Source organism: Triticum dicoccoides, chromosome 7A (assembly GCF_002162155.2).
Source record: "Triticum dicoccoides isolate Atlit2015 ecotype Zavitan chromosome 7A, WEW_v2.0, whole genome shotgun sequence".
Lineage (NCBI taxonomy): Eukaryota > Viridiplantae > Streptophyta > Magnoliopsida > Poales > Poaceae > Triticum > Triticum dicoccoides.
Window position 1 is genome coordinate 142,979,027 of NC_041392.1, and position 12,761 is coordinate 142,991,787.

The window sequence follows — 12,761 nt, forward strand, 5'->3', positions numbered from 1 at the left end:
ATGAGCACCGCGGCAACCACCTTCGGCTCCCCCAACCTCGCACCAGCGTCCCACTCCTTCCCCTCCTGCCGCCTCCTCTCTCATGGCTTCACCGTCGCTGCAAACCGTCGGGTCTCCCACGCGTCCGCCCGGGCCTCCCCTGCGGCGCCGCGCCGGCGGCCCGAGTACGTCCCCAGCCGCATCGACGACCCCAACTACATCCGCATCTTCGACACCACGCTCCGCGACGGCGAGCAGTCCCCGGGGGCCACCATGACCAGCGCCGAGAAGCTCGTCGTCGCGCGCCAGCTCGCGCTCCTCGGCGTCGACGTCATCGACGCGGGCTTCCCGGCCTCCTCACCGGACGACTTCCGCGCCGTGCGCTCCATCGCCATCGAGGTTGGGAACACGCCCGTCGGCGGCCACATCCCCGTGATCGGCGGCCTCGCCCGGTGCAACAAGAGGGACATCGATGCTGCGTGGGATGCCGTGAAGCACGCCCGGCGCCCCCGCATCAACACCTTCATCGCCACGAGCGAGATCCACATGCAGCACAAGCTGCGGAAGACGCCCGAGCAGGTGGTGGCCATCGCCAGGGAGATGGTGGCCTACGCGCGCGCTCTTGGATGCCCCGATGTAGAGTTCTGCCCCGAAGACTCCGGCAGGTATGCGTACGATTCAAATTTTTTGGACTATTATCAAGTATACCCTACTAGGAGGTCGGTCGATGGAACGACATCAAAAACCCCTCACCCTGAACACCCTCCCAGCGCTCTGCAGGTCTTTTTACTGAAGAAAAAAAAAACCCAATTTCGTCTGGGACTAAGGCAAACTCTAACGCACGACTCCAAACGAACGTCTCTTTCGTCTGTTTGGGACAGGAAAACGGACGCCGCCGTTCGCTTGCGGTCGTGCGGCCATAGATGCGCCCAATCGGCACGACTCATCCCAAACCGTCCACACGTTCATAGTACCCAAATTCAACGCAGTTCTTAATTAAACTAAAACTTTATAAAAGACATAAATTAACTAGATAAAGATCTGTTGCCCGTGGCTACCGCCATCTTCAGGAGCCACTGTCCTACTCGTCGTCGTCGCCGGTGAGGTCGATCGTACGGAGGTGACTACCCAAGGTGGGCAGAAGGCGCCTGCACCACCTCCTCCCGTGGCTCCCACTCCTGCTCTGGTGACCGCGGCGACATGACTGACCATGGGCTGACACTCACTGAGGCGACCATCTCGGCGTCGTGCACAACCAGCTCCGCCGCTGGCCCACCAGATGCGGGTTCCACGTGGCAATGGGGGGCTCCTCCACCTCCTCCTCCTCCTGCACCTCCTCCTCCCGCACCTCCTCCTTGACGGCCATGTCTAGCTCCGGGATGGCCACGTTGCCGGCCACAAAGATGGCCATCATGGTTTCGAGGCCCTCCGATTGACGCTCGTCGTGGGTGTTCATGGAATCCTTCATGACATGTCTCATGAGCTCGGCCTCCTCCTCCTCGGTCATGGGAGGTGGCGGGAGCGATGACGGGGACGGAGATGGCGTCGGCCTGACGTCGCGCACACGCCTACGACCGCGCGTTTGGGGCGGGCTGTCAGCATGAGCAGGGCGCGGGCTCGGAGGACGACCGACGAAAAAGGATTGTCGCCATAGTTCGTGCTCGTCGCGAAGCCACGTATCCCATAGTGGTGAATCCATGGCGTAGCCGGGGTCGTAGAGCAGATCCTCTGGCAAGCGGGATCTGGCGTCGGTTGATCTCGTCGCGGCGGGCGCGGCCGCTCACCGGCACTGGTGGGATCGACACACGATCGGTGGAGAGATGCCAGTTGTTGGGGAGGTCGATATCTCCCCACTGGAGTGGCGTCGCGGTCTCCCAGTAGCGCCGACAGACGTCGGCGTGGACGTGCGGCCTATTGCGATGCCCGGCCGCTGGAGGCGCGATCTCAAACGCGGGCGGAGCAGGTAGTGCAGGCGGAGAAGGTGGTGCGGGCGGCGCAGACCTGTTGGTGCGGCGGCGACCAGAGGAGGAGCCGGCCTGATGGTCGTGCTTCCCCTTGTTGATCCCAATGCCAGCCCATGGCGCCAGCGAGGAGGTGGAAGCGACGGCAGCGGCTAGGGTTTGCTACCTCGTGTTGGGGGAGGAGGAGGCAGGCGGGCTTGGAAGTGGAAGCTGTGGACTGGCCGGTCCACGGCTTCCACATTAAGAAGGACGACGATCCACCAGTTGGGTGGCTGACAGACAGGGCTCGCCGCGCATGCGTATTAATTTTGGGAGGTCGAGGTAGTTGGACGGCCGCCATGCGTCCCCAAGGCGGACGAGGAGCAATCGCGTGCGCGTCCTTTCGCCGTTTGTGTGGACGCAAACCAGGCGCAGGTTTGTGCCGAAAATAGGGCGGGCGGGACGTTAACCGGACAAATTATGCGGATCCGATCACGCATTGGGTCTGTTTATTTGGAAGCCAAACAGACAAACACGGACAAGATGGATCGTGCGTTGGAGTTGGCCTAAAAAAACTCAGTCTTTGCTTCTTTTTTAAGATCACTCGCTCATTCTTTTGTTGTGACTAATAAAGCCCAGTTTTTTGCCATGCTATGAAAAAGGTGCCATGGCCCAAAAATAAAGGGAAATAAACTTGACATACATAGAATGAAAAAAATATACCTTGGATTGTTTTAGTAAAATTTTCCATGGTTCGAAAACAAAAAATGTCAATAGACCATGAAAAAAGAGATTGTCATCATCTTTAAAGCAACGTTTGCCATGGTTCAAAAAAAAATCAATAGCACAAGAAAGGAAAAGTCATGGTAATTTGCATCGGTAGAGTGACAAAAAATATGCATTAAAAATTGTGAGGTATTTTACTATATACATAAAGACACAAAAAATGTGGATTAAAAAATCGCCATCATGTAGAACACGAAAAAGCATATCATATATTGTTTGGTAGTAATTGCCATGTTTCATAGAGTAAATTTACCACGGTCCCATAAAAGATGAAAATATAAAAAAAATCATGGATGTAAAGTGAAATTTGCCATGGCGTTAAAAAGGAAATTTTGTCACGGTCCACGCAAGTTAAATTGGCACGAAAAAAATAAATAATAATTTTCCATGAGCGATTAAAGTAAAATATGTATTTAAAAGCAAAGAAAAAAAGTTAACCGGCAAACCATTGAATATTAGTTATAGAAATATAGCACAATTTTCAATCATCAATCTGAATGTTTCATATGGTAGCAATAATCAGTAGATCTATTCTCTAAAATGGCATCCTTCTATGCATCAGCTCGACCAAACATGATATCTAGTTTTGAAGGTCTCATCGCGAATGATTTTTTTAATGTGAAAATGATTTTCCAATCTAGTATGCCTCTGTTGACCCATGTGAGGCCACTCGCTGTTGGGAGCCACCGAAGCAAGGATGGGTCAAGCTAAATTGTGATGGGTTCGTTTGATCCATGTGACAACTCAGCGGGAAGTGACATGGTGCTAAGGGAGGACGCAGGCACAATCATTTATAGATCCTGCCGACAGCTCTTCTCATGCCATGATGCTTTGCAAGCCGAGTTGCTTGCATTAAATGAAGGCTTGAATCTGGCTTTACAATGGAGTAATCTCCCTATTGCTGTGGAAACGGATTGTCTGGAGGCATCCAATCTTTTGAAGGCCAGTGACATTGATAGATCACGGTTCACATTTATAGTACTCCCTCCGTTCCAAATTACTTGTCGTCGTTTTAGTTCAAATTTAAACTAAAACGACGACAAGTAATTTGTAACGAAGGGAGTAAATGAAATAAAAAGTAAAATATCTGTATTACTCATGTACGTCGTGCTCAAAATCAGGCAAGCCATTTGTTGGGGAACTTTGGTAGATTACATAGACGTACTATCGTCTGGCTAGGATCAGGACCTGATGAGGTCGTCGAACAATGTCATGCTGAGTGTAATCCTACTAGTATTTAAGTAATACAAAGTATTTCCCTGCAAAAAAAATGTACATAGGAAGAAGAGGGAGTCATTCTAATACATACATGCATGTAATTAAAGGGGAGTAGGAAGGCATTCGTATCTATCGCTTAAAAACGGAACAGACGTCATATATTGTGGTTCTATAGATAAATATAAATATAATTTTGTGGTTTCATTTGACATATTTTTCGATATGGAAAGTGATTACTTAGTTTAATTCCATTATTCTTTGTAATATAGTAGTAAGTTATTTTCTTATTTTGAGGGAAATAAGTTATTTTATGGTGGTTCATAATTGTGTGCATACGCGTATGTCATGATCGGTTTCTGTTTGTCATCCAGGTCAAATAAAGAGTTCCTTTATCATATTCTAGAGGAAGTCATACAAGCTGGAGCAACAACCATCACCATTGCGGATACTGTTGGGTCTAATCTTCCTGTTGAATACGGCAAATTAATTGCTGACATAAAAGCTAATACTCCTGGGATTGATAATGCCATTATTTCTACTCATTGCCATAATGACCTTGGCCTTGCAACTGCCAACACATTGGCGGTACTCCCTTCATTTATTTGTACCACCTAATATTATCATTTGTCTAATCATGCCACTACTAATTTCACTAGCCTCTAGGGTGCGTATGCGGGAGCACGGCAGTTAGAGGTTACTATTAATGGTATCGGTGAAAGAGCTGGAAATGCTGCGTTGGAGGAGGTGTGCCCTATAATATTTCTGGGCACTGCTTCATGTTCTTCTTCTTTTTCTTCTTTTTTTTGCAAAATTCATGCTCGTTTGAATGAGTTGTAAAGTTTAGGAATGTGGTCCGATATGGCTTCAGTACTTGCTAGCTACATGTCTAATATTTGACACAATTTCAGGTTGTCATGGCACTTAAATGTCGCCCGGAACTCTTAGATGGCATGTATACTGGAATTAATACCCACCATATTACTATGACAAGCAAAATGGTACAATTTTGTGTCTTGGACGCTTTTTTCGGGTACCTTTTGCATTTCTTACAAACTGAAATTTCTTGTGAAAAATGGTCTAACTATTCTAGGTACAAGAGTACAGTGGACTTCACGTACAACCTCATAAAGCTATTGTTGGTGCCAATGCCTTTGCTCATGAAAGTGGAATTCATCAGGTGACTAATTTTGCAGTTTCTTATTACCATTGAATTTCCTAGATGGGCTTTTTAGTATGGATGGGTTGACATCTTCCGTTTTTATAGCATAACTCCAGTTCGCTTCATTATGTTAATTCGATTTTGTAACTTTGGTTCTTATTTATGACTATACAGTTTACCGCTTAACAATATTTTTGCGAATTTGAATGCTTCTGCCATCTGTTTACATGCATGTGACGACTAGGAAAACTTAGCTTAACTGTAATAAACATGGGGCAATCAATTTTTTTTGTGAATGTAGTTAACTTGGGAGATTATTTTAGTTCATTTGTGATTGATTAATCACATTTAGTATAAACTATACCTTGGATGCTCATTCTAAGATGTGCTAATTTTCATTCCCTGTCGGTGTGCATCATTGTTATATATATTTTACTGTTATATAATTTCAGGTTGGTTCATGAACTAAATGGCTAAATCTAAATTTTGTCGGGTATTTTTTCAGGATGGGATGCTTAAATACAAAGGAACTTATGAAATAATATCACCTGACGATATTGGTTTAACACGTGCCAACGACTCCGGTATTGTTCTTGGGAAGCTGAGGTATCATGCAAGTGTCACCCCCACCCCCATGGTTAATGTAGTGCAAAGAATCTTCTGTGATGTCCCTTGGTTTTCATCTCTTTGATGAACTCTAGTAATTGGTGCACGTTCCAATGGCCTAATCCAAACGCTTACACTTTGAGTATTTATATAATATGATAAACCATTCGCTTTTATACTAAAATCTATGACATACTATATATTCATGAAGTTGAACATGGATCACTTCTCATAGAGGAAACCTCCACTACTTTTTGTTTCTTTACTATATTTATAAATCGTCAAGGTGTTCTAGAGTTACTGAGGTCGAATGTATCTGCCATGTTTACTCTTTTAGATTAGCCAAACTCGATATTAGATTACATATTCCCATTCGTAATTATGCTTTCTGATATTCTTTTTCAGTGGAAGGCATGCTGTTAGATCTGTACTAGTGGAGGTATTGCTCTAAGAGGTCTTCTTGACCTTCATTTTCAAGTTACAGCAGGAGGTCTTCTTTTCCCGATTTTATAGTGACACCTTTTTGCCAAATGTGTAGCTTGGATATGAGATCAGTGACAACGAATTTGAGGATTTTTTTAAACGCTACAAAGAGGTTGCGGAGAAGAAAAAGGTGGTACTTGATGCATCATATCGTTTCAATGATATTCTCAACCTTTTTAATTCTCTCTAATAATCAGGCACTAATTGATAATTAAGACATCCATTGATTTCATTTGCCAGTAACCTTTGGTTCTATATTTTGTTACTCAACAAGTACATTGTCTTTATATATGTTACTCATTTGAATGGTTAGTTAGTTTCCTTAGAAAGTTGCGTCCTGATATTTGCTTGCGACTATAGAAGTCTACTATACATAGCAGTTGACGAGTTATTCTCATTATTTGTAGCGTATAAATGACAAAGACATCAAAGCATTACTATATGATGAGATATTTAAGCCCAAGGTTATTTGCTACCTTGTTGATCTAGTTGGCTTCTTTCCGTACTTTTGAATACCATTTTCATTCTTACCTAATATATCTAACCGTCTAATGTTTATAGCTCAATCCGAGTGTTGGATCAAACAATATGCCAGGAGGTGCGTCTGGCCATGTTCTTGGAAGTCTGGAGAAGGCTCATGGCACTTCGACCTCTCAACAACAGTAACTCGAGGTTAGTTCCTAATATGCTTGCTTCCGAACTTGTAATAAGCTAATGATTGTGTTTCTCGACCGTTTGCTTTCAACTTGTAAACTCATGCTTGTGCTCCCGAACTTGTAGGTTTTCATCGCGGACGCCTTCGACCGGTGGAGCTCATTTCATTGTTGGAGTATATTGTTGCTTGTATGGCAGTAGCTTGCTTCTATATGTGACTTGTTGCTTGTATGGAACCTATGTGTGGTACTTATGAACCTATATGTGGTAGTTATGGACCTATTACTATATCTGATGTTGTGCTGATGTGCTGCTGTTATATGTGCAGTTGTGTTGCTGTTTTACATTGTTGTGATGTTGTTGTGCTGCTGTTATTTATAAATGTTGTTGTTATATATGTGTTGTTGTTTATATTTGAAGGGCTGATGTGTTGGATGTGTAAACTCGTCAGCTTTACAAATAATTGTTCACATCCAACATTGTCCTAAGATTCAATTGAGTCATTGTCCATCTTATTCTTATCAAATGAGAATCTCCCACGGTGAGCTTACGGGCACTTGCTAGCTGAGATCAAGGCTCTGATGGAGGAGAGGGAATTTATTCCCCAGAAAATTTGTAAGGATCAAAATGAGGTAGTAGATTGTCTGGCCAATTACAGCTGTGCAGAATGTTGTACTATTGTTTGGTTTCAGAGAGGCCATATGTGTATTGATGATCTTCAGACTGCAAATGGACACGGGCTGCCCATGGTGCCCACATAATCAGCCTTCGTGGACACCCACAGATAGAGCAGTTGAATATGTGAGATATGTGGGCTGTTCCGCGGCGCCCACATCTCGCGATGACGCAGTGGAGATTAGGGCGCCGCCACCATCCTGCTCCGCCGAGGCCTCAACACCGCCGTCCAGTTCCTTCATGGAGACCGCAGCGCCGCGCTGGCCGTTCCCATGTCTGGTTCCAGCTGTCATCAGCGAGCCCCTGTTGTGCCCCATGAGGCCATGAATCGAGTATCGAGCAGTAGCAGCGGCGACTAATCGCCCTGGGGCCTGTCGCGGCGGGACACACGCCGCCTGCACCTCCCCCTCGTCCTCGATGGCGTCGTTGCGGTAGGTAGAAGGCACGTACAGTACCTAGCTGCAGTGCTACCCACCAGGCCAATGGCATTTCAGTTGCCCGTACGTATGTACCCAGGCTCCTTCCACCAGGCCAATGGCGTTTCATTTGCACGTACGTACGTGTCCAGGCTTCTTCCGCGTACAGCACCTGCTCGATCGACAAAACTTGACCGGGATGCGGGCTATCCCACTAAACCCACATACCCACTTAACAATATGCGGGCTTTCGCGGGTATCCCACTTACCGTATGCGGCAATTGTGGGGTGGACGCGGCCATCCCGCTTAGCGTCCCACTTGCAGCCTGAGATGATCTCTTGCCAGTTGATTATAACCCTATAATTATTATGGAATACAACTCCCATTTGCCCGCAAAGTAAAAACAGTGTCCTAAGATCTTCGGTTCAGTACTTCAGTTTCAACACAAGAGAATACGGACAATTATTTGTAAAGTTGATTTTTCTAATACTCCTGAAAATCACATGAGTGATCACCCTGAGCTTTTCAGATAATTGAAGAAGACATTTTTTTTCTTTTTGCCAAAAATCAGCAATGAGCAATCTGGCAGCAAGTACATAAGCCAAACCAGACCGATAAAAAAACGACTGCCGCAGGGAACCAACAGGAGGGAAGAAGCGAAGCAGAACCTGCAACTTTCCTGAGCGCCCCAAATATTGCGGGCATAGAGAGTTAACTGATGCATCAAGAATTATCAATGTTTAGCATCCTACTTGGTGCAACCTGATGAAAATACCAAATCTTGCATCATATTGTGATCTGGTGAAATCGTACGGTCAACAGCATGACGTAGTCAAGCAATACGTTTTACAGCTTCTGTTCCAGAGACAAGTGTGTCTTCTACAAATGGTATAGTCTTCCATACTTTTAATCCTACTAGCGCTGGACTATTTTCAGGACCTGAAACATATATACATCAATAGTAATAATGGTGTGACTGAAAGAACAAGCGAACCAAACCCTTTGTCCCCAGGCTGGCAATACAAACCTTGACATCTGGAGTCATCCTCCATACAAACTGCCATGTAATGAGAACTATTTAGCTCTGCGAGTGCAAATAGCCAATTCTCAGACAAATGATCACACCTAGAGTTAGAATCGTCACATACTTTTGATGCCTGGAAAATTCAACGAGAGTCAAGGCAGATCAATAAAAATGATTTACTGTTAAGTTGTACTTCCTCCATTTTTGAATATAAGATATTTTAGAGTTTTCAATACGGACTACATACGGATATATATAGACACATTTTAGAGTGTAGATTCACGCATTTTGCTCCGCATCTAGTCTATATTGGAATCTCTAAAAAGGCTTATATTTAGGAACGGAGGGAGTAATAACATAATGCACCAGACTTATGTGATGTCCTATGATACATAAAAACCAGACACTTTTTCCCTAACCAAAAAGAAAGGACGGTGTTACCATGCAAAAGCCAAAAAACAGGGTAGGCATCTACTTTTGATTCCGTGTGCAGGCAATGGTTTAATTGTGTTGGCGTGATTGCACAGCACATGGTAGACCTCACGCGTGTAATATTAATTTCTGCTTGCTTCTTATTTTGCTTTCTTATTTGGAGATTTACCCCGTTATTTTTCTATTGAAATATTGATTTCTGCTAGTAAATATGTGACATTTCTGTGAAATTTGAGAATTTATTGTGAATCTTGAATGGGACCATGAAATGTGAAACACATCTGATAAATGATAAAGGAAAGGTCAAACAACCGCGAGTCTTCTCAAATTTATTGGATTGGTTCTGATCCATGTAAAATGTATTGAATTGTTTTGTGAAACTTAGTTTGGACTACGACAAAACCTGATTAACCTACTACAGAATACGTGTCAAAATTTGCAAAACATTTGTGAAACTTCTATTGAATATTTTGGAACATAGTGGAGCCCGTGCAGTGAGAAAACAAGGTTGACAGGATATGTGTGAGAGAGTGGCGGGGCATATTACATTTCAACCGCTGACAGAGATGGACAAAACAGAGGGTGAGATGCTATCCCGGTTGTTTTATAGCAGCACTCTTTTCCTGATAAAATTTTCTTAACATGACATCTGACCATTGGTTCTGAAGCTTTCTCACACATGTATTATATGTTAAAAAACCAACAGAGGGGGAAGGTCGAAACTGCATACCTTAGAAACCCGAATTCCCTTGCTTGTTTCCAACTTGATTGAAAATCCATTGAGTGGAGCGCTTGACAAACCCAATCCAAGAGCCTTTACATATGCTTCCTATAAATTTAGATATCAATAATGCTTTCATGTAAGAAATTTATTTTGCAACATCGTATCAGTAACCAGAATTGTGAATATTTAATTCAAAATAGGGCAATATTTGGTGTAAACCCAATTTTGGTGCTAATTCTTCTCATAAGATTCCTTTTTGGCAAGTGGACCATTCATAAGATGCCCATACGTGTGCTTCAATTTGATTTATTAAACATAATTATATGTGGTGCAGCATGTTAGCACTAGCTACATGTATCAAACCTACATTTCTATAGCAAACAAAAACAAAGTCAATTAGGAGAATGAGGTTAGTTCTATTTATTTTTTGATTCAGATATTTTAACGATTGATTTGCATAAAATTAATTTGTGTTCTAGCATTCCTCTTGTCCAAAGATACGAGTTGTTTACTGTTATAATCCTGAAATCATGTATGTTTTTCTTCAGTATTGCCATTAAACGGCCTAAATAATGCATGCTTGGATGGGTCACATTAAACCTGATGTATATACACTACCTACTAACTATTTATGCATAGTGTGTTTTAATCATTTAGGTGATATCTTAGACTACGTACGCGCAATGATATATTCTAGCCTTTTAGTAAGAAATGCCATAACTTCTCAATGTTCTACACAATGTACGCGCAATGAAGTCGTTGCATACGGAAGGGCTATGTAGTAGATGGCTAAAGAGAGCCTCGCTAACTTTAAGAGTCCATAGTTTGAAGAATTCCTTTTCCTGAGCATACGAATCAGAAATCTCAGCGAGATAATCAGTTTCCGAAGGGGTAAAAAAACGACGAGCAAGAGATAAAATACTCTTGGTTTTCTTCCGCTTGTTTTCTTCAATATCGATGCCAATCTGAAACGGGACATGACATAGCACTATCAACTGAATAACTTTCACAGCAACAGAAACATGGTCGTGTCTTTCTCACTTATAGCTGTCACAAGGACAATGAACATACATTAGCATCCATGGCAATGCCACAGGCAATCAAAGAACTAGTGTGTGAAATGTTGAAATGCTAGGGTAGCTCCAGAGTATCATCAGATGGCCACAATATCTGATCAAACATGGAAAACAAAAAAAAGGTAGGTTAGTTACATGGTTTGAAGTTGCCGAAAAAAGAACCTCTCAAGCCTAACCTCTTACCTCAGGTTTCGAAATTTGTTGTACTTAAAAAAATGACCTCGGATCGATTTTACAATCTGTATCTAGTCTAGTTTAAAAAAAATAGCAGTAAGCAATAGCAGATCCGTATTCCTGTCACGCTATCAGTAACAACAAACAAAACAAGAATATGTTCCAATTGTTGACAAGATAAAATGCTGACAAGTCCAAACATGGAGGAGAGTGCCAAGCTTCCATGTTATTACAAGTCAAAAGGAAGATGGTTTCATTCTCCATTTTTATGATTCTTTACAAGAACTGCATATGCATCAGAAAGTGATTGTACACCTAATAGGTCCTAAAGTGTTACTTGAGAAAAAAAAGCCATATGTGGATGCAAGAGGTCAAAAGTTACATTGTTCATCTTGAATCACATGTTCTATATATATTTAAGACAGATGAATGCACGAATGGAAGCCATTCACCTATATACAGGCAAAAGTTCAAAGGGAATAACTCATGGACTCGGTGCATCTAAAGCAATAAATTACATAAAACAGCTTAATATCTTCAGAAATATTAAACTGTATTTGTGACAACAATACCGAGTTTTCCCCATGATTATAGTATAAATATCCTAAGAAAAGTTTTTTATAGAGTTACCACCACCCAAGGAGAATATCCTTTGTGTTGTTAACTCTAAGCAATGTACACTAGTGAATTTAACATCAGCAGCCAATTTCCCTAAGCAATGTTCATGTACACTAGTAATAGTCCAATGTAATTTATATGGGAAACTCTATAGATCATCCGGCGGATCACAGCCCCGCATTCATCACCTTCTCTGCACGCCATGTGCCCCATGGCCACCACCACTAGTTTTTGCAACTGGCCCGTTGTTGCAATCTCTCTCATCACAACAATGGCTCTGTTGCAAGATCTGGATCTTGAAGAAATCGCTGCTCGTGCTCCTCCCGAGCTCCCATCGAGTCGCCGCCTCCCCACGCTGCTCCGACTGCCCGGAGCTCCCGTCGAGTCGCCGCCTCCCCGCATTGCTCCGACTGCCCCGAGCTCTCGTTGAGTCGCGCGCCTCCCCGTGATGCGACCTGGTCGGAGGTTCGATGCTCGCGGGCAGCAGTTGTTGGGGAACGTAGTAATTTCAAAAAAATTCCTACGCACACGCAAGATCATGGTGATGCATAGCAACGAGAAGGGAGAGTGTGATCTATGTACCCTTGTAGACCGACAGCGGAAGCGTTGGTGCAACGTAGAGGAAGTAGTCGTACGTCTTCCCGGTTCAACCGATCCAAGCACCGTTACTCCGGCACCTCCGAGTTCTTGGCACACGTTCAGCTCGATGATGTTCCTCGGGCTCCGATCCAGCAAAGCTTCGGGGAAGAGTTCCGTCAGCACGACGGCATGGTGACGATCTTGATGTTCAACCGTC

At 43.7% G+C, this 12,761-nt stretch overlaps 1 protein-coding gene and 1 pseudogene across 1 annotated transcript; one reads left to right on the top strand and one right to left on the bottom strand.

Moving 5' to 3' along the window:
* Positions 1 to 7,087, top strand: LOC119333301 (2-isopropylmalate synthase 2, chloroplastic-like). The gene is made up of 10 exons (XM_037606239.1): positions 1 to 644; positions 4,295 to 4,508; positions 4,587 to 4,667; positions 4,832 to 4,921; positions 5,014 to 5,100; positions 5,588 to 5,688; positions 6,094 to 6,127; positions 6,227 to 6,301; positions 6,733 to 6,843; positions 6,952 to 7,087. Exons 1-9 carry the CDS (start codon positions 1 to 3, stop codon positions 6,835 to 6,837), a joined length of 1,431 nt encoding a protein of 476 aa, XP_037462136.1. The 3' UTR covers positions 6,838 to 6,843; positions 6,952 to 7,087.
* A 1,662-nt stretch (positions 7,088 to 8,749) lies between these two features.
* On the bottom strand, positions 8,750 to 12,178 carry LOC119333302 (annotated as a pseudogene).
* Positions 12,179 to 12,761: the final 583 nt, after the last annotated feature.